This window comes from Euleptes europaea, chromosome 4 (genome assembly GCF_029931775.1).
Source record: "Euleptes europaea isolate rEulEur1 chromosome 4, rEulEur1.hap1, whole genome shotgun sequence".
Lineage (NCBI taxonomy): Eukaryota > Metazoa > Chordata > Lepidosauria > Squamata > Sphaerodactylidae > Euleptes > Euleptes europaea.
In genome coordinates, this window is record NC_079315.1 from 93,445,363 (window position 1) to 93,464,501 (window position 19,139).

General features: G+C 41.8%; 1 protein-coding gene across 1 annotated transcript; it reads right to left on the reverse strand.

Annotated features, from left to right (window-relative positions):
* Positions 1-1,370: 1,370 nt before the first annotated feature.
* On the reverse strand, positions 1,371-18,798 carry PPWD1 (peptidylprolyl isomerase domain and WD repeat containing 1). The gene is made up of 11 exons (XM_056848679.1): positions 18,624-18,798; positions 16,474-16,576; positions 15,474-15,574; positions 13,339-13,459; positions 11,882-12,329; positions 10,782-10,972; positions 9,837-10,026; positions 8,673-8,854; positions 6,834-6,915; positions 4,603-4,785; positions 1,371-1,541 (listed from the first exon to the last, which is right to left on the reverse strand). Exons 1-11 carry the CDS (start codon positions 18,796-18,798, stop codon positions 1,398-1,400), a joined length of 1,920 nt encoding a protein of 639 aa, XP_056704657.1. The 3' UTR covers positions 1,371-1,397.
* Between the last annotated feature and the right edge of the window lie 341 nt (positions 18,799-19,139).

The following is a 19,139-nucleotide window of genomic DNA, read 5'->3' on the forward strand; positions in this document are numbered from 1 at the left end:
TAAAGACTTGTTCCTAAAACCATTGGATCATAGAGTTAAGTTTTAACTGTGAAACTAAAATGTAACAAAGGTAAACGTCCTGCTTTGAAAGTAATGTAATATATAAAGCTTCGTCTCTTGATATATTCTAGCTTTTAACTGTATGTAACAAATTAACTTTTTGATTCTGAATCTGGAATGATCAGAGGTAAAAGGAGTTTTTTTGCACCAACATGTCCAAATTTAAGAACTATACTAAGTAGCAAGATAGCTAAATAGGAACTGCTTTTCAGGATTGCATTGGTGCAACTTCAGAGTAGCCTTGGACTTAATAAAAATTATTTAACCAAAAGATTGAGAATGTCTCCATGTTGATGATCCTTTTTCATTCAGTTTTAAGAAACACCCTTACCTTTACTCTTCACCAAAATGTAATCTCCAAAGATTTTTTTATTTCATGTATAGTTACTCTTTGCTGGCAAGTTCCTCTGCCACTGGATCTTGAAATGCTGCTTCTGGGTGGCAGGTGTGCCTTTGCAACAGCCTGGTGAATATGATGGATGGGGGAAATTGGCAAAAACTGCTGTTTCCCTTCCACTGGGATCCAGCCCCCTATCACTGGAGTACTAAGTTCAAGAGCAAATAAGGGGAACAAAGCTTAATCCAATAATTGGGCTGGATGCATGAGGGTTGGAAGAAATAATAGCTGAGATCTAATCGACTTGATGGCACTTAACACATGCAACAGTCTTTCCCATTGATGGCGTGTTCCCACAAGTGCAGCTTTTCAGGCTCTAATGGGGAGAGAGATATGAAGCGATATATGTTGAGTAGATTTACTTTCTAAATCATTGGTTCACAAAGTGGGCAGTACCACCCCCTGGGGGGTGGGATTACCTAGGGGGGCACTAAGAGGCAAGGGGGCAGCAGGGGGAGCTAGATGTGGGCCCCTTCAATTGTGTTGTTCGATAGGGTAGGGGTCGCTGGGGTTGAGTTTGTGGAACCAAGGGGGTGGTGGCCTGAAAAGTTTGGGAACCACTGTTCTAAATGATCACTTTCTCAATCCATTTTAACATGGTAACATTCTTTTTCAACTAAGATGAAGAGAAGTGAAACTTACAAACCTGTGGAAGTTATGCCACTGTTCTCTCTCTGAGTTTGGGTTAGGAATCTAGCAGCGGCTCTAATCCATTAAAGTCTAGAAATCAGTACTGCACTGCATCTACCTTGTTATACAGGGACATACAAAATCAGATGACTAATATGGGAGGCTTTTATTTTATAAAAATTTAAAAATATTGTTCATACAATCTCAAGTACATGATAAATGGAAAGGCTTATAGCAGTTCTGAAGCTTGGCTGCAGAAAACTTCCACCACTCAGTTAAATGGAATCTTGAGGTTCATTTAGAAATTGCTTCATTTCACAGTGATATTAATAATGCTGACATCTTCATAGGGTTTGTCAGTTTTTGGATTGACTTTCACATTTGAAATTCTCTGAACAACTTCCATTCCCTTAGTTACTCTTCCAAAGACACTGTGCTTGTTGTCCAGCCATGGCTATATAAAAGAAGGAAGCAACGTTAATACAGTATATTTGTTTCAAGTTCAGTGTAAACTGTTCATGGTATCTTTCATAGTGACTAGAAATATAAAGGCCTAGATGGAGAGACTTGAAATGTGCATTTTCAATTTTTCCAGCTCGAAAGAAGTTTTGGGGAGCACTGGAAAGAAAAAAAACCCTATGAACGATTTTCTTTTGGATTGAGTGAAGTGCTTATAACAAGATTTTATTCACTCAAAACACAGCATGAAGATTGACAGAGATTTCCAGCATCAGAAAGTGATTCCTGGGTCTACTTTACAGCACTCAAACCCAAGACTCCTTCTGCACTATCTCTTAGAGAAATAGACAGGTCTTGTTTTCCTTGTCAATTGTTGCTTGCCTTCCTCTGATGACTTTGATCGTGCCTAGTAGAGAACAGAAGAACCTGGTGCCCTGAATCTGTCCTCATAACCTGACCAGGACTGGGAATGCTCCATCTTACGCCCCTGCCTTGCTGAAAGTGATGTTAGGATATAAGGATTTTGTGTTATGAACTGTAACATTGAACTCTTCATCACAAGCAGGCTTATATCCATCTTCTGCAGGGCAAGTAACCACCTGCATTATCAAGGGCTACCTAAGTATTTTCTTGGCCTGAGCAGCCAAGATGGTGTACATACATGGAACACCACCAACATAACTGCTGACAACTTGAAAGGAAGGCTAAATCTAGCTCCTGCCACTCTTCTTCCACCCTCACTGAGTGGCCAAGTGCTAGACTAGGGGCAGTGGGCAGTTTCCCATTCATCTGTGATGACCCTATCTCACAGACTAACCTCCCTGATGGCACACTCTTATCTGTTTCTCATAAGAAGGGTTTTATATAATTGTGGCCAAAGAATGAGCCAATAACAAAATTTGGGAGCAGGAATGTATTTTTACACAGGAAAAAATATCAGTACTGTGTATACAGACTTCTGAAACAAGGTAACTTTCTTCACCATGGAAAATTCAGTGAAGACAATAATGAACATGCCATCATTTCCCCTCCCCCTGTAATATATAATAAAATATTTTGTGATTTCCATAGCCATGATGGTAGTTTTGTTCCTTGTTAACATTTTGAGGAACCTGCTCAGTCTATGCCTGAAAAACTGTTCTGTTTTCCAAATTTCCCTATTTACTGATTTTGAAACATCCTGTATTTCACCCAGCAGAAGTATCCACACTCATTTAGCTTACTGAAAGCCTGCATGTTATGAAGTCAGCAGGCTGACTGTGGCATCATGCCTACTAGTAGGTCCATAGGCAATTTTGCTTGCAGCTCTTTCCCCCCTCTTTGGGAACAGTCAACCCCCAAGACCTATGAGAAATGGAGGAAGAGATGGGAGAATGCGTCCATTGGTATATCTCACTGATTTTTAGCATTGGAGGGGAGTGAGTACCAGCTGTACTAGCCCCAATGCACTGCCCATCTGAATCTGAGACCCCTTTAGGTGCAATGAAAACCTTGTGTGCTATTTTTTGCCAAATTCAGACACACATAAAATAGCACATGGAACAGAAGACATTAAAAAGGAGGAAACACCACTCATGAGGCTAGAAAAAGACCTGCAAACAAGGGGAAACAATTAGAAGTTTGAGGAAAAAACAAACACTGCACAGAAGAGTTCTCAAATGAAGAAAGAGAACAGGAGGATTAACAGGTTTTCTGGGAGCAGGGGAGAGAGAAGCCTCGTCTCAGCAGATGCGCTGGGAAAAGCAAAACTTCCCAAAGCTGCTCTCAGGAATCTGGGAGAAGGCAGGAGCTTCATTTTTAGAGCATGCTGAGATCCATAACAGCAATGCTTGCTACTTCTGAACCCCTCCAAAGCTCATTGCAGCATGAAACACAAAACCCTGCTAATTCCTAGAGCTCGGAGAAGGGCACAGCTTGTTTAGCCAACAAGAACTGTGCCAAAATTGTAGATTCCTAGAGAAGGCTGGGATTCAAGGCCTCACTTCTAATCACAGCCTGCAAATGGGTTTGCCACCTCATCTACTGATTGTGGGAACCGAACCTCAGTAAAGTGAACCTCTCATGTCAATCAAGTATTGGCTGTGGATACACTTCCAAGCAGATCCCAGGAGCTTTTTACACCATAGGCTGTCCGAATTCAACATCTGTAACTGGTACATTAGTATAATGGGTAAAATAAATCTAATGGGTCTTTCCGTTGATTCTCTTTTTACACTTCCCTTCCTAAGTGCATATCAAATGGTTAAACGTAGAATTCTGGACATTGAATTGCAAACCCTTGATAGCCTTGCCAAAAAAATTTGCTCCCCTTTGAGTTTTGAAATCCCCCTAACTACCGGTCGACTGGCTCCTTATTTGTCTGCCCTACATGCTCCACAAATGCATACAGCATTTGCACTTGCTAGGTGCAATGTTCTCCCTTCAGCTGTTACTTTTGGACAATATAACCAAACCAGTCATTCGGCGAGGCTATGTCCCTGCAACTCAAATTCAATTAAGTCGGTTTCCCATATCCTTCTTTATTGTCCTCAGTTTGATGTTATTCGTCACAATCTACTCGATCCTATTTTAACTAATGTCAGGACACTCGGAGGCCCTGAAAGTTTATTGTCTTCTCAATTACTTGTCAACCAACATTACTGAACTTAAAAAAAACAGCTACTTTTTCAGTTATCAAAAACAGATTGGATAAGGTTAATGATTGATGGTGTCCAATATTCCTTGTTTTCCTATAGCTATTCATCATTTGTATGGATCACTTATTGTATTGTATGCCAATAAAGGTCTTGAATTGAAAGTGAGCCTCAAGCTAGAGTGATCTCGGGGAGGGGGGATTTGAGTTGGAGACCCTTGCCAAAGTGTAAGGGTGCACATCCATCAAATGCTACTCTTTTTTTCTGGGCAGGAGCAGAGTCATAGCCCACTGTGATTCCACCCCAACTTCCCCTCCATTTAGAGATCCTGCCCTACTTCCCTCCAGTTCTGATGCTAAAAGGCCCCACGGAAGGGAGGTGCCAGCCATGTTTATGGACAGATGGCAGGATCACGTTACTTACCGTTGGTACTACTGTTATGAAGAACTGTGAGCCATTGGTGTTTGGCCCTGCGTTAGCCATACTAAGCGTGTAGGGTCTGTCATGCCGTAAAGTTGAGTGGAACTCATCTTCAAATTCTCCTCCCCAGATGCTCTCACCTCCCATCCCAGTACCTGTAGGGTCACCAGTCTGAATCATGAAACCCTGCATTGGAAATAAGTGTTTTTACTGTCCAGAGTGTGACAAATTAAGCTTGTTAAAGCAAATTATTTAACACTGAACTGAACCAGTACTTTTTAGTCAGACAGCCCACTTACGTTACATATTCCATTTGTAATCTACATTCTATCATACCATTGTTTTTTGGTGCTTTGTGGGTTAAACCAACACATTTCTGAACCAACTATTATTGCTCTTTTCCAACCCATAATTCTCTTCTCAGTGGCTTCTGAACTGGCAACAGTCCTTCAAGATGGACACATGTAGATCCTCTAGTTCAATATGCTAGACCACTAGGATCCTTAATTAAAATAATTCTGAGGAACCAGATTTTTGTTACAAGCTTTTTTACAAGCTGTGGCTCAGTTTGTAGAGCATCTGCTTGGCATGCAGAAGGTCCCAGGTTCAATCCCCGGCATCTCCAGTTAAAGAGACTAGGCAAGTAGGTGATGTCAAAGACCCCTGCCTGAGACCCTGGAGAGCCGCAGCCGGTCTTAGTAGACAATACTGACTTTGATGGACCAAGGGTCTGATTCAGTATAAGGCAGCTTCATGTGTTCATGTATACATATTTTCCCCCTTCCTCTTTTTGTTGTGGTTTAATATCCAGTCTGATCATGTTTTTATGAATGTTACTATCTCGTTTTTGTGGGTTTTTTTTTTTTTTTTTGGCTAATCCACAATTTTTTTATTTCAAGAACACTTAACTATTCAGGACTTGGATTCTACAGCTGAAGGCACATGGGACTTGCCTAGGTTACATTCAACATGCCCTCTAAACAACAAACAACACTTCCCAATTCAGCTTCTATTGAATGCCTATCTAGTGCACTATCTACAATTAATTTCCTGCTTTGCTAATGTAAACATCACTCCGATGTTTTCTTTGCTTCTGGTCTCTGCCTTAAGAAGGGCTCATAGGTTCCAGTGAGCGACAGAGGGCCAGTACTGCTGGCTTCCAAAAATACAAAAGGAAAACAGCCATTTTCCTCTGTTCCTGCAGCAACATCTCTGTCCATTTTAAACTTGCAGACTGGGGCTTGTCAATCATGTGTAGCAACACTGTTTTCTCCCCTGTGCTTTCCTTAATTAGAAACTTTGCTGTGATATTTTATTTATGTAAAATATTTGTAACCTGCCTCTCTCCCTAAACGGGACTTTTCTTTTTTTGGATTTTCTCTAAGGGGCCTTACATACCACTTTGGGATATACATTTTAAAACTGGATGAAGTCAGGTCTGTAGCTGTTTGCAGGCAGCTGTTTCACCCCAGTGATTGATGTGCCATGAACACAAATTGGAAATATGGCCACAAATTCCTTCACAAAATCCACATGTAGTTCTTTATTATATTTGACAAAATATGGTCAAATATTTTGCACACAGCCATCTTGAGACTGGCAAATCAAAGACAAATGTAGCTGGGGTTGCCAGGTCCCTTTCTGCTACCGGCGGGTGGTTTTTGGGTAGAGCCTGAGGAGGGACTTCAATACCATAGAGTCCCATTGCCAGAGTGGCCATTTTCTCCAGGCGAACTGATCTCCATCGACTGGGGTTCAGTTGTAATAGCAGAAGATATCCAGCTAGCACCAGGATATCGGCAACCCCAAATGTAGCCCAGCTTTCTAAACTAAAACCTCTCAACAAGGCAATGTAAGCCTAGTCTACACATGCTGTGCAGCCAGATCATTTGAGTATAGGAAGGAGAGAGGAGCTGTGGCTGATATAAGGTGCTCTTGGGCACTGTGCAATCCTGCTTTTTGTATCAGTCCATGAGCACCCCCAAGCTCTTAACCTCCTCTGCCAAGGCCAACTCCACTCCATCCGGGACACATGGATCAAACCCCTCTAGAACATCAGGGGAACGTCTGAAAAATGTAATGCCTAACCTGCAATTTGAAGTGGTACACTCCATTCTACCATGTCAGCTCTCAGCTAACTCATAACTATATCATCTTGCCATGTCTAAAATGGGCCTGAGATTAGAAAATTATTGTGCAACAAATACTACAAAAGATAATCAGTCTTCATTTACCTTTATGATGCGGTGAAATGTGTGTCCATTGTAGTAACCATTTCTGCTGTGGACACAGAAGTTTTCTACTGTTTTGGGGCACCTGCAATTGTAATTTTTAAGTATCAGTGCAGTGCTTGGTGCATTAAGGCCACTTATGCATGGGAGGTTTTGCCTTGGATTTGCTGCTCTCTAGATGCACGTTTTCCCCATCAGTATCCTCAAAACTCTGCATGGGGGCTTATTTTTAAGGTTTGAGAATTCAGATGGGGAAAATGTATCTGGACAGTGGCAAATCCAAGGCAAAACCTCCCATGCATAAATGGCCTAAGACTTACTAGTGTTCTGATTTAGTCTCTTACAGATGCTGCAGTGAAAGTCAAGATCTTACTGACACAGAAACCTTCTCTAAAGAACTTCAGGATCATCCACAGAAGATCAATTGCTCTTGATCGACCAGCCCATTCTCTGTACCTGTTTGCACAGCACTAAACAACACTGCCTTTTCATTAATGGAAAGAAGGGAACTTATGCAATGCATGAGATTGAAGAAACAGGCACAGTAGACCTGCTGCTTCAAAGCTGAGGCTGGTCCTGATCATCTCACATGCTGGAAGTGTGTGTCCAAGAAACACTGGACACAGCTAGGAAGACAGGTCTTAGGTCAGGGGTGGGGAACGTCAGGCCCGGGGGCCGTTAAAGGCCCGCAAAATCATTTGGTCTGGCCCTTCATGGACCCTGGCAGATCTCTAGCTCAGAAGGATCTAAGACTGGCAATCCGCCCCCTCCCGCGGACAAGAATAGCCTCTATTAAAGGCGGATGTGGGGGGTTTTCCCGCCAAGAAAAGGAACTTTCCCCCCCCCCTTTCAGAATAGACGTTAGCTATGGAGCTGCTACAACTGCCCAAGAAACTGTGTTAACCCTTTCCCACCCAGGCCATGGAGAAACGTTTTCCCTCTGTACTACAAGAGGGCTGGGGGAGGAAGTGGCGACAATGGAGGGGTTAAAGGGGGCAGGGTCAGAATGCGCGCGGGGGGAGTTCTTAGCCAGTGTGTCCTTATTTCATCCCTGCAGGCAGACATAGCAGGAGCCGACTGTAGAATCTGGCTCCGACCATGTGAAGCAGGAGCAACTCCGGCATGCGGCTGGACAGCTACGCCCGGCTGGTGCAACAGACCATCCTGTGCTACCAAGTGGGCGAATGCATCACCGGTTGGATGCCTGCCTGCTTGCCCGCTCCGGGGGGGGGGTCATCTGAGGCAGCTGCCTGCTTGGGGGCTTGGTTGGCTAATTTTTAAGTTGATAATTTTGTATGGCCCACGAATGATGTTATACATATCCAAATGGCCCCTGGCGGAAAAAAGGTTCCCCACCCGTCTTAGGTAGTTGAATCCACACTACTTAGAGCAAAGTATACAGAAGGATTTTTTGCCATTTTAGTAATTCTGCAGCCTCCCAATAGGCTGATGGTTGGAGGAGCCTCAGTGCTAGAATGCAGTGTAAGGCAGGTCACTAAGCAAAGGGGGGGGGAGGAAATCAGTAGAAATTCTCCCTTTTTTTACATGAGTTCCTGCATCTTCCACACCATTCTGAAAGGGTCCTTTCCCCTCAGGATTAACATTCTGGGTAGCATAGGAAGAAAGCAAAGGAAGCCCAACTTTCTTCTGTGAATTGTACTTCGCTTGTTGTAGCCTGGATGTAGCCCAACAGCAGTGATAGGAAAAAGGGGTGACAAAACAGAACAAAATCAAATAATCAAGTGTAAATCCATCAACAGCGTGGGGTCCAACAGCACTTCTAAATGATGAGCAGTCAGAGACAAGTGTCCGAACGGGATGGGGCATGGCTTATATACATACTCAACAGGGAAGAGCTTGACATGAATATCTCCCATGCTTGTGTGGACAATGGCACTATCAGAAACTCTTTTGGGCCCTTCAGCTTGAGTGGCTGCCATGACCTCTTCTTTAGATGGTTTCTCATTAAATACATCTCTGTCAGAATCTGCACTCTTGGTGTCTTCTGGTTCACGTTTAGTAAACTGAAAGAAAAGGCAGTGGTATCTTTGTTTCTCACTCTTATTAAATTGGAATCACAGAGACGGAAGGCACCCCAGGGATCACACACTATAACCCTGAACCAGCTTGGTCCTTTGCTGAATTCCTGCACTTTCTACCTAGTCATCTTTTAGGTTATCAAATGCCTCTTGTCTATTCTTAGAGGAAAATATTTTAAAGTATCCAAAGACTGTCCGCTTTTCTCCTTCACTTACCAACTAACCCAATTTTTCCTCTGCGCACAACATGATTATTACTTCTTGCCTTGGAATGTGCCATCTTGATTTTCTGACATGTTTGATGCATTCTTCTGCCTTTTCAGAAGAATGTAACGTTCTACAACCAAACAAAATTACTCTATGTGTGCTCTACCCAGGGCTGAGTAAAGGTATTGCTCAGGTCTTCAAACCCCACTGTCACTAGTCATGAAACAATGCCTCCCAATGACAGTAACTGGGTTCATCCATGAAACAGATCTTTGGGCCACTGTAGAATGTTCCTGAAAATGTCAGCAGAGCATGTGGTGGTAGCAAAAAGAAAGAAAGAAGTTCAATTTTAAGAATCACTAGGAAGAGTGTTGAGATTCAAACATAGTACTATGATGCCATTATAGAAAACTATGGCTCATCTACAATAAAAAAATACCACTTGTTCCATCTCAATAGGCTGGGGTGAGGGACTAAAGGGGGAAGCCACTCAATTTATTAAAAACACTGTTTAGAAGGGTCCAAGGTCTAGAAGCTATTCTAATGCAGAAGTGATAGTACAGCACTTCCATGATGAGGGAGCTACTTGACACTTTCCCAGTTTAATCTAAAAAAAAAAAACATACACAAAAGTAAAATGGCATAAACACTGATGTTAGAACTGGAAGCAAGTTCTAAGATACAGGAACTGTCCAAGTACAAAAGGCCAAAACAAGAATAGAGAAGTTTTCTAGGAAAAAGAATTAAGTAAGACACCTACCATATAAAATCTGTTCTTTTTGAAGGAAGTGCAGATTATAGTTGGATCTGCTTGAATATTCTGGAGAACAGGATTTTCAGATGCCTTCATTTCTACGGTAATGGCTGCACGGTGCTTCTTTGCTACACCCTGGAACAAAGCCAGTTGCATAGCCCTGATGTTTTCCTGTTTGCCTAGGATTCTCACACATCTACAGTAGAGGAAATAAAAATTCAAAAATCCTAACTCCTAAATGCTAAAGTCATCATCTATTCCATTACCAGTGAAACACCAACATGACTACACTGCAGTACTTCAGGGCACACTGTATCATTCCAATTACTTATAGTATCACATATTTGCAGTCCAGCAATAAAGTTTGTCAAGACAACAAACACTCCTTACTGTCCCAATTAGTCTGGAAAGTCCGCTGCTTAGAGAAAGAGCAGTAAATGAACTATTAGACTAGATTAATTCTGTGTTAGCAATAAGACTCTTTTAATAATAGAGCCAGCGTGGTGTAATAGTTAGGGAGTTGGACCGGGACCCAGGTTGAAATCCCCATTCTGGCTGGGAAGCTTGCTGGGTGACCTTGGGCCAGTCACACACTAGGAAGAGAGGATTCTTTTGGCTAGTATTGTGCATTATTTCAACAGGTCATAAAAATGGCACACACTCTACCAGCAAATCAGCTGCCATTAGGTCATATCAAATAGCAAACGTGAGTCAGGTGATGCAATCCCAAATTTATATAACATCATATACAAAACTGTAGCACAGCACCTGAATTCTTATTTGATTTTTTTTAAAAAAACATTTTTACACTGCCTTTTTATACAGGACCTTCAATGTGGCTAACAAAGTCCATGAAAACAATACAACAAATTATCAATGCAAAAAAAAATACTTAGAGCAATATAAAATAGTTGCAGACACCATAAAATAGTGAGAGAAAGTAAGACTTACCGGTTTGTTTCTACATTTATGACTTTGATTCCAAGCATTGTCCCATAGAGCACAAAGTGTCCCGTTTCATCAAAAATGATGTTAATTAACCTTACAGCATCAACCTTTTCTAGCTCTCGCTCCACAGCCATTCGCCGTCCAAACTCCATGTCTGGGAGCTGTTGTCTCATCTGCTGCAGTTCAGTAAACATCTACAGAAAAACAAGAGAGGAGTGTAGCTTGACTTAAAAGTGCAACACCCAAACCCTAAACTATATTTATGTAATAATAATTTCCATTGGTCCAGTCCCAGATATTTCAGTTTAGATTACACTTTAGGATGATTGTTAAGAATTATACTTTCAGTGGGACTCCCCATCTGTTTAGGGCATAAAATGCTCTTGAATTGGGAGGTTTCTATGCACAAGCAGAACCATGTGTACACATGTAATAGCTATACTAAACATTTTCTCAAATTAAATTATAGCCCTGGATACTTCACGCAAACAAAACATACACTGCTATTACTGATAGCTGTTAGCAGCCTACACACTGTATGGTAGTATTATATTGATCTGAAAGTGATCACTTAAGGGAGGTTCACTTAAGGGATCACTTAAGGGGTTCACTTAAGGGAGGGGCTGTGGCTCAGTGGTACAGCATCTACTTGGAACACAGAAGGTCCCAAGTTCAATCCCTGGCATCTCCAGCTAAAAAGATCAGGAAGGAGGGATGTGAAAGACCTTGACCTGAGACCCTACAGAGCCGCTGCCAGTCAGAGTAGACAGTACTGACTTTGATGGACCAACAGTCTGATTCAGTACAAGGTGGCTTCATGTGTGTGTTCAAGTCAATCCATTATCATTCATATGGTAGTCTTACAAAAGCATTGTTTAAAAATGTTCTTTTTGAATTTAACAATAGACATTTTTACTAAACTGGTGAGTCATTTTTGAAGAGCATAAATAAAAATGTCAGCTAGTAAATTTTTATGAATTAAGCAACTGGCACTCTAACATGGAAGAGATTCTCTCTCTACACATATATGCACGATTGAATGATTTAAGAAATAACCTGCATCTGTAAGTAAATTACTGTGAAAACAAGTATTAAAAACTTACACTCAAGGATTCATCAAAGACCCTCATAAGTTTTCCAGTCAAGAATCTGAATATTCGGACTTTTCTGTCAGAACCAATGGTCGCCATTTTTTTACCATCAGGTGAAAAACATATACTGGTAGGGTACGCTTTACACTTAGCAAATTCATATAAGTCTGTGTCTGTTTTATACTCCCAGTTCACATTTTTGGGAAATTTGTATTCATGACAAGGTCCAGTCCAATATTCAATCATTCCAGATTTGTCAGAAGATACAATGACTTTATAGACAGAGTTCAGTCGTATCTGAGTAAGAGAAGATGTGTGGAGTTTATCAAAAACATGAAGAGGTTGATTATTTCCTCGCCCATCATATATGAATATTTTTCCAGTACTCTTCTCAGAGGCTGCAACAGAAGATATGGCATCTCCTGGGCAGTAAACCCATTCACATTGACCTGGGTAATAGCTGGGGGGAAACAGAATAATAAATTTACAAAAAATTCAAATCAATAATAAAAAGCAGTGTGAAAAGTGGCAGAACTATCTTCCAAAACATCCTACCAATGACAGCCTTGTTCATGTCTTGCAAAGGCCACAACCAGCGTGGTATAGTGGTTAAGAGCGGTGGTTTGGAGCAGTGGACTCTGATCTGGAGAACTGGGTTTGATTCCCCACTCCTCCACATGAGCGCCAGACGCTCATCTGGTGACCTGGATTTGTTCCCCCACTCCTACACATGAAGCCGGCTGGGTGACCTTGGCCTAGTTACACTCTCTGAGCCACACCTACCTCACAGGGTGTCTGTTGTGGGGAGGGGAAGGGGATTGTAGGCCAGTTTGATTCTTCCTTAAGTGGTAGAGAAAGTCAACATATAAAAACCAACTCTTCTTATTCTTCTTTATTGAGTCAGAAAGCAAATGCTCTCCAGGACAAAATACTTTTAGCAGATCTATGCAGGGTTAAGAATAAAGAGGCAACTTGAGTTTTCTAAGGCAACTACAAAGCCTAGAAGCCGGTGTGCTGAAGTGGTTAGAGTGTTGGTCCAGGATCTGGGAAACCCAGGTTTGAACCCCCACTCTGCCATGGAAGCTTGTTGGGTGACCTTGGACCAGTCACACACTCTCAGCCTAACCTACCTCACAGGGTTGTAGTGAGGATAAAATGGGGGAGAGGAGAATGACATAAGTTGCTTTGGGTCTCCACTGGTGAGAAAGGCAAGGTTTAAATAAAATAAGCAAATACATAAAATAGCTGCAAAAGCCCTATCATGTATGTATATCAGGCTCATCCCAGTTAGTGTGGACATACAGAGCAAGGCAAAAGGCAGTCAATCTTACTACACCCCAATAATTTGATTTGAAATTCATTGTAATAATTTAACTAATCAAGTTTTCTCTAGTGACCACATCAGCAAAAGTATCCCAAAGAACTCGGCAACCCTACGAGGAATCTTTCAAAAAGTAAAAAAGACTCACCCAAGTTTCAGCATGTTGATCATATCAAAGTTCACCACGTCAAAAACTTTCATTGCTTTGTCATCTCCAACAGAGCAGAATAATGCTCCTTCTGAGCTAACTGCAATGCTCTCAATAACACCTATCGGGACAGAAACCACAGCAAGAAGAGCAAAGGAAATAATCTATTTACAAAGAAGAAATGTGATTGGCTTGTCAAAAACCACTGAGCAAAACTGTAGCTGCTACATTAGCATATAAATGGTTAGGAGGGGGGACACTTCACAGACTAAGGTGTTCTGTTGCAGATGATGCTGCTGCAATCCTAAAATCATAAAGTCTGTGCTTCTGAAGTGGTCTAATTTCACTGTAGCTCCTTGCATGGCATAAGATGCAACTCCAGAGAGTCTCCCAATTTTCAGGAGTGTTTTTTTTGTTTTGTTTTTGGTGAGAGAAAGAAGGGCCTCTGAAGCCCGGCAACATCCCGTAGAAGTGCCTCACGCACCTCTCCTTTTACAGCTTGTCCTAGAACTGACAAGCCAATCACATTTCCTGTCTTGATCAATGGCAAACCCAACCCCCCCCCCAAAAAACACTACAGATTATTAAGAGCTTAGGATCCCAACAATGCATTGCATCTTTTATCGTGTTATGAAACTGGCTCCAGATTGAAATCTGGATCAAATTCAAGGTTTTGGTATGTACCTTTAAAGCCCTAACCGGTATGGGATCATCGTATCTGCAGGACCTCCTCTCCCACTATAGCCCCCCTCAGAGAGCATTACGATTTTCTGGTAACAACATCTTGGTGGTCCCTGGCCCCAGAACCATTCAGCTGTCCTCGACCAGGGCTTTTTGGGCTCTGGTCCCGGCATGGTGGAACTCTCTGTCCAGTGAGAACCATGCCCTGTGGGACTTAGTTCAGTTCCACATGGCACGTAAAATGGAGATATTCCACCAGGCATATGGTTAAGGACAGTGACGGCTATGTAGATCAGCTGGCCTCCCGTTCTTTCTCTCCTTCCCTTCCTGTTTCCTTCTCCCTTACTTTTCTTTCCTTCTCTCTCTATTCCTTGGAGGACTTGTTAGTTTCTTGGTTATTGCTGGTCTCCTAATTACCAACCTAAGCCAACTTCACCACTGAGGACAATCCCAACTATATAAGGTGGTCACATAGGTTTTGGACACCATCTGCAAAGCAAAACTAGGACTTGTGGTTTTAAACTTTATGTTTACATTTTATATTTGTAATTTATTATTGTTGGGAGCCATCCTAAGCTGGCTGAGAAAGGGTGGGCTCCAAATAAAATAAAATTACAGATTTTACCATTGCCACACTTTTACAAAACATAAAGGCTGAATCTCTCAATGTCTAACTGCAAATGACAAGCACAACTATGTTTTATGAAGCTCATAGACAGTAGTACAGGTGCACTGAAAAAACACAGAAAGAATTATGGTACAAAACTGGAATACCCTTATGCTACAAAATCAGCAAACTGCAAATAAACAGCATAAGCCAAAAATGTGCAATGTATATAAAAAAGTATCATAACCACAAAGTATATGTCAATAACACATATTCACAGACAGACCAATACACAAATTTACATCACATACTATAGAAATATTAAGACTAGCACATGGTGTTTTCTTAATCTCTTGCAGGAGATATAAACAATGAATACATCACAAAAGAAAGGTAAGTGGAAGAATAGTAGTCCATATGGCTTGAAGCTTGTATTTTATTCTTTTCTTTTTCCAAAGGAGAAAACGTCAGAGACAAGAAGAGAAGATGGCCTGGCTGCCTCTTTTAAAGACTGTTTCGCATTGCTCAGAATGAGCTAAGCTTTTTCAATTCTCCTTGTAAAAAGAATAATAGTGATCTTTAAAAATCCACTCTCCAACTGTTTATATTATACATATAAGAATTACAAAACAAATATAGCTTACCAACATAGTATTCTTATAGATTCATCATATAATCAGAGTCATATTTCTATAGTATGGGATGTATATTTGTGTATTGCTCTGTCTGTGAATATGATTATTGACATATACCTTGTGGTTGTGATACTTTTTGACACAGAAAGAATTATGGCAGAAAGATACATTCGACAAAACAGTAGCATCAAGCAACAAGCACAATGACGTACCTAAATGGCTACGGAAGTGTTTAACAAATTCAATCCCTTCTTCAACTTTCTTCCAGAATTTGACATGACCATCATGGCTGGCTGTTATTATAAAATCTGTCCTGCAGATACAAACGCATGAAAGAAGCAAAGGCCTTGGATGAGAGAGGATGCTTTTCTGCTCCAACCTGCTGTGCTTTACTTATACTTCTGCAAATGGAAGTTCAAGTGATTGTGATGACTACTTCTTGTGGGTGGAAAGTGCCATCTAGTCACAGCCGACTTATGGTGACCCCATAGGGTTTTCAAGGCAAGAATCATTTGGAAGTGGTTTGCCATTGCCTGCCTCTACATAATGCCAAGGATAAGACTCCACACTGGGAGATGGAGAGAGTCATGGCAACCATATATGTGGTTGGCTGCCTTGGACTTTGTGTCCCATGAAAAATCCTTGGACAAAACACAGATGTTAAAAGATTACTAGACAGGGGTGTATGGGAGTCTGTCTTAGGCATGATTGTATCTATGCCTACATTGCATCACAATAAGGTATACCATGCAATAAAATAAAACAGGCATCCAGCAGCACCATAAAAACTGATAATATTTATTGCATTTTGAGGTTCCATGAGTCAGAGCTCATTTCATCTAGCATGAAATGGTACACTTACTGTGCACTCCTGAGGTGGGGACAAATGCTCTTAGGAGCCGGCATGACCCCTATGCCAGTGTCCGTGCCACTTGCGCTGTGCAAAGTGGCCCAGACGCCGGTGTAGGGCAACTTACGCCGACCCCCTGAACCCCACCCCCGGATTATCCACAGCACAGCAGAGAATCGTCCCCATAGCTGTACTATGCTTTGGAAACACCCCGAACAGACCTAAAACCTAGAAAACAAGCAGGGCATCATCCCCATAGGTGCAACGCATTTCCTCTCTGCTTAGACACTCTTGAAGCAGAAATATTTCCTGAAACACATGCCTCAGCTAGTATTTCAATCCAAAGAAAATAAAAGACTTACTTAGTACATACTACATGTGTGATGACATCTCTGTGCATGTAACTGCGCTCATACATTGAAGCACTGGGGAGATTATCCAGGTAGACACGCTCAAACTCAAGAACTACGAATAAAAAAGGATAACAGTTTTGCAAGTTACACTGGACCAAACTTGACAAGTTTCTCTTTCAGTGGTAAGATTCAGTATAAATAACATTCATACATCTCAGTATGTTGGTAGATAACAAAGCCAACTAACCAACTAAAAAGTTGCATATTTATATCCTAATGTTATGTTATTTGATCTTACCTTAAACAAAAAAGGAAATGTATGTTAGATTGTCTGCTCCCTTTCATGATAATCCTCTTTACTTGGAAGTAAAAACCTAATTTCAATGTATCAAACTTCATATTTAGTAAATATGTTAATTTATTCAACAAGAAAAAAGTCACCATTAATTATAACACATTTTCTTATAATATTTTTAAGGATAATTACTAGAGCAGTAACGGCATTGAGTATATAAATATAATCATATTCAGATTCATTTTGTTATCTGTACAATCCTCTCAGCTGGCTCACAAAACTAGTGCCTAGTTCTATGCCTTTACTGTAGCACTTCAGATTGCAGCAGATGATAAAGTGGATTTGTTACTAGGATACTTAGATAAATCTTTTGTTAATCTAGGTTTTAAATTGTTATTATGGTTTTATGTATGTTTTACGATATTTATTCAATTAATATGACTACTGTTACGATTGTTAGCCATCCTGAACCCAATTTCTGTTGGGAAAGAACGGGATAGAAATTGAATAAACAAATAAATAATACATAAGTTATTGCTTCCCTAAGTCAAAGAATTCCGTCTATTGAAATGAATTCTGAAGGGTGGTGTTTTTTCTTTGGAGGAACATTCAATCATGTGAACCTTGAAATTAGATTTTAAGTTACTTAGGAGCTTTCATGCCTCAAAAATACTAAGCAATGTATAAAAATAATGCTTGCAGTGCCCTGCAAACACAGCAGTTAAGGTCCTGACTAAAGCAGAATATGAATGGCTTTCAAGATAGTTCTACAGTGTAGATTTGACATGTCAAGGACTCAATGGTTAGTTAACTGTCAGTGCTATTGCTCTTCTCAGCAAAGAGAATGATTTGCAGTTTATATATAACTTGCACCCTGCCTTAACCCTGTTTACTCAGACTAGTGTCAATGGAACTTAGTTCCTGGTACGTGTGCAGAAAGTAGTACCCTTGACTTGAATCAAACACTGCAGCATTTTACACACAAAGGCCACTTATGCATGGGAGGTTTTGCCTTGGATTTGCCGCTCTCTAGATGCACATTTTCCCCATCTGAATTCTAAAAACTCTGCACGGGGTCTTATTTTTTGAGTTTTGAGAATTCGGATAGGAAAAATGTGCATCTAGAGAGTGGCAAATCCAAGGCAAAACCTCTCATGCATAAATGGCATGATTACCCTCACCTCTGACATCCTCAGAGAAGAATGTCACCCACTATGCCATACTTGTGTCCGGGGCACTTAAATCTGTCGCGCTATGCACCCTTACCGAGAAGTAAGTTCTACTGAACTTCGTGGGGCTCACTTCCAAGGAAACATGCAGACGATCGGACTACATCCTGTGGACGTTCACTTGCGAACAAGCCCCACTGAACTCGGTAGGGCTTCTTTCCGTGTAAACATGAACAGGAACGCTCAGGAAAAAGATGTCCCCCACAGTCCCTTGTGTGTGTGTGTGTGTGTGTTAAGTGCCGTCAAGTCACTTCCGACTCATGGCGACCCTATGAATGAAAGTCCTCCAAAATGTCCTATCTTTGACAGCCTTGTTCAGATCTTGCAAATTGAAGGCTGTGGCTTCCTTTATTGAGTCAATCCATCTCATTCATAGGGTCGCCATGAGTCGGAAGCGACTTGACGGCACTTAACACTAACACACACACACACACACCTCTTGTTGGGTCTTCCTCTTTTCCTGCTGTCCTCCACTTTTCCTAGCATGGCTGTCTTTTCCAGTGACTCTTGTCTTCTCATAATGTGACCAAAATACGACAGCCTCAGTTTAGTCATTTTAGCTTCTAGGGTCAGTTCGGGCTTGATTTGATCTAGAACCCACTGATTTGTTTTTTGGGCCGTCCACAGTCCCTTACCCTTTCGCTTTTTCACTTGCACAGCCTCCCCAGAGAGAGGACCAATCCAGCGCTCTTCCTCGTCGTCCTTTCCCTTCTCCTCTCCTCCCTCCTCCTCAGGGTCGTCGCCTTCTTTCGCCGCCGCCGCCTCCTCTTCGACATGCCTTCTCTTCCGCTGGGATTCCATGGAAGCCATCTTGCCTTGACGCCATCGCCCCGCGACCACAGCGCGGCTCCTCCGAGCCTCCGCCCCCAGCGGCGCAGACAATGACGCGTCGTTCTTCCGCCGTCCTTCGGCAACAGCCAATGAGAACTCAGCCCGCGCAGGTTTGGAAAAGAGGGAAGCGGCGACGGAGGGATATCGGTCGGCTGGCCCGTGAGGCGGAGGGGTTAAAAGGAGGAAAGCGGTTGGTTGTCATAGTAATATCGGGGCGGCTGGACGGGCGATGGGGTGGGGTGACCTTGGGGGGGGGGGGTCTACTTATTTATTGTCAGTTATGCGGTTGTCTGCCCTGACCTGGATGGCCCAGGCTAGCC

Coding starts and splice junctions, on each gene's coding strand:
- PPWD1 (XM_056848679.1), bottom strand. CDS start 18,798: ATGGCTTCCATGGAATCCCAGCGGAAGAGAAGGCATGTCGAAGAGGAG. Junction 10,973..11,881: donor TCTTTGATGAATCCTTGAGT/GTAAGTTTTTAA, acceptor GTTTTTCTGTAG/ATGTTTACTGAACTGCAGCA. Junction 8,855..9,836: donor AAAAGAACAGATTTTATATG/GTAGGTGTCTTA, acceptor CTTTTCTTTCAG/TTTACTAAACGTGAACCAGA.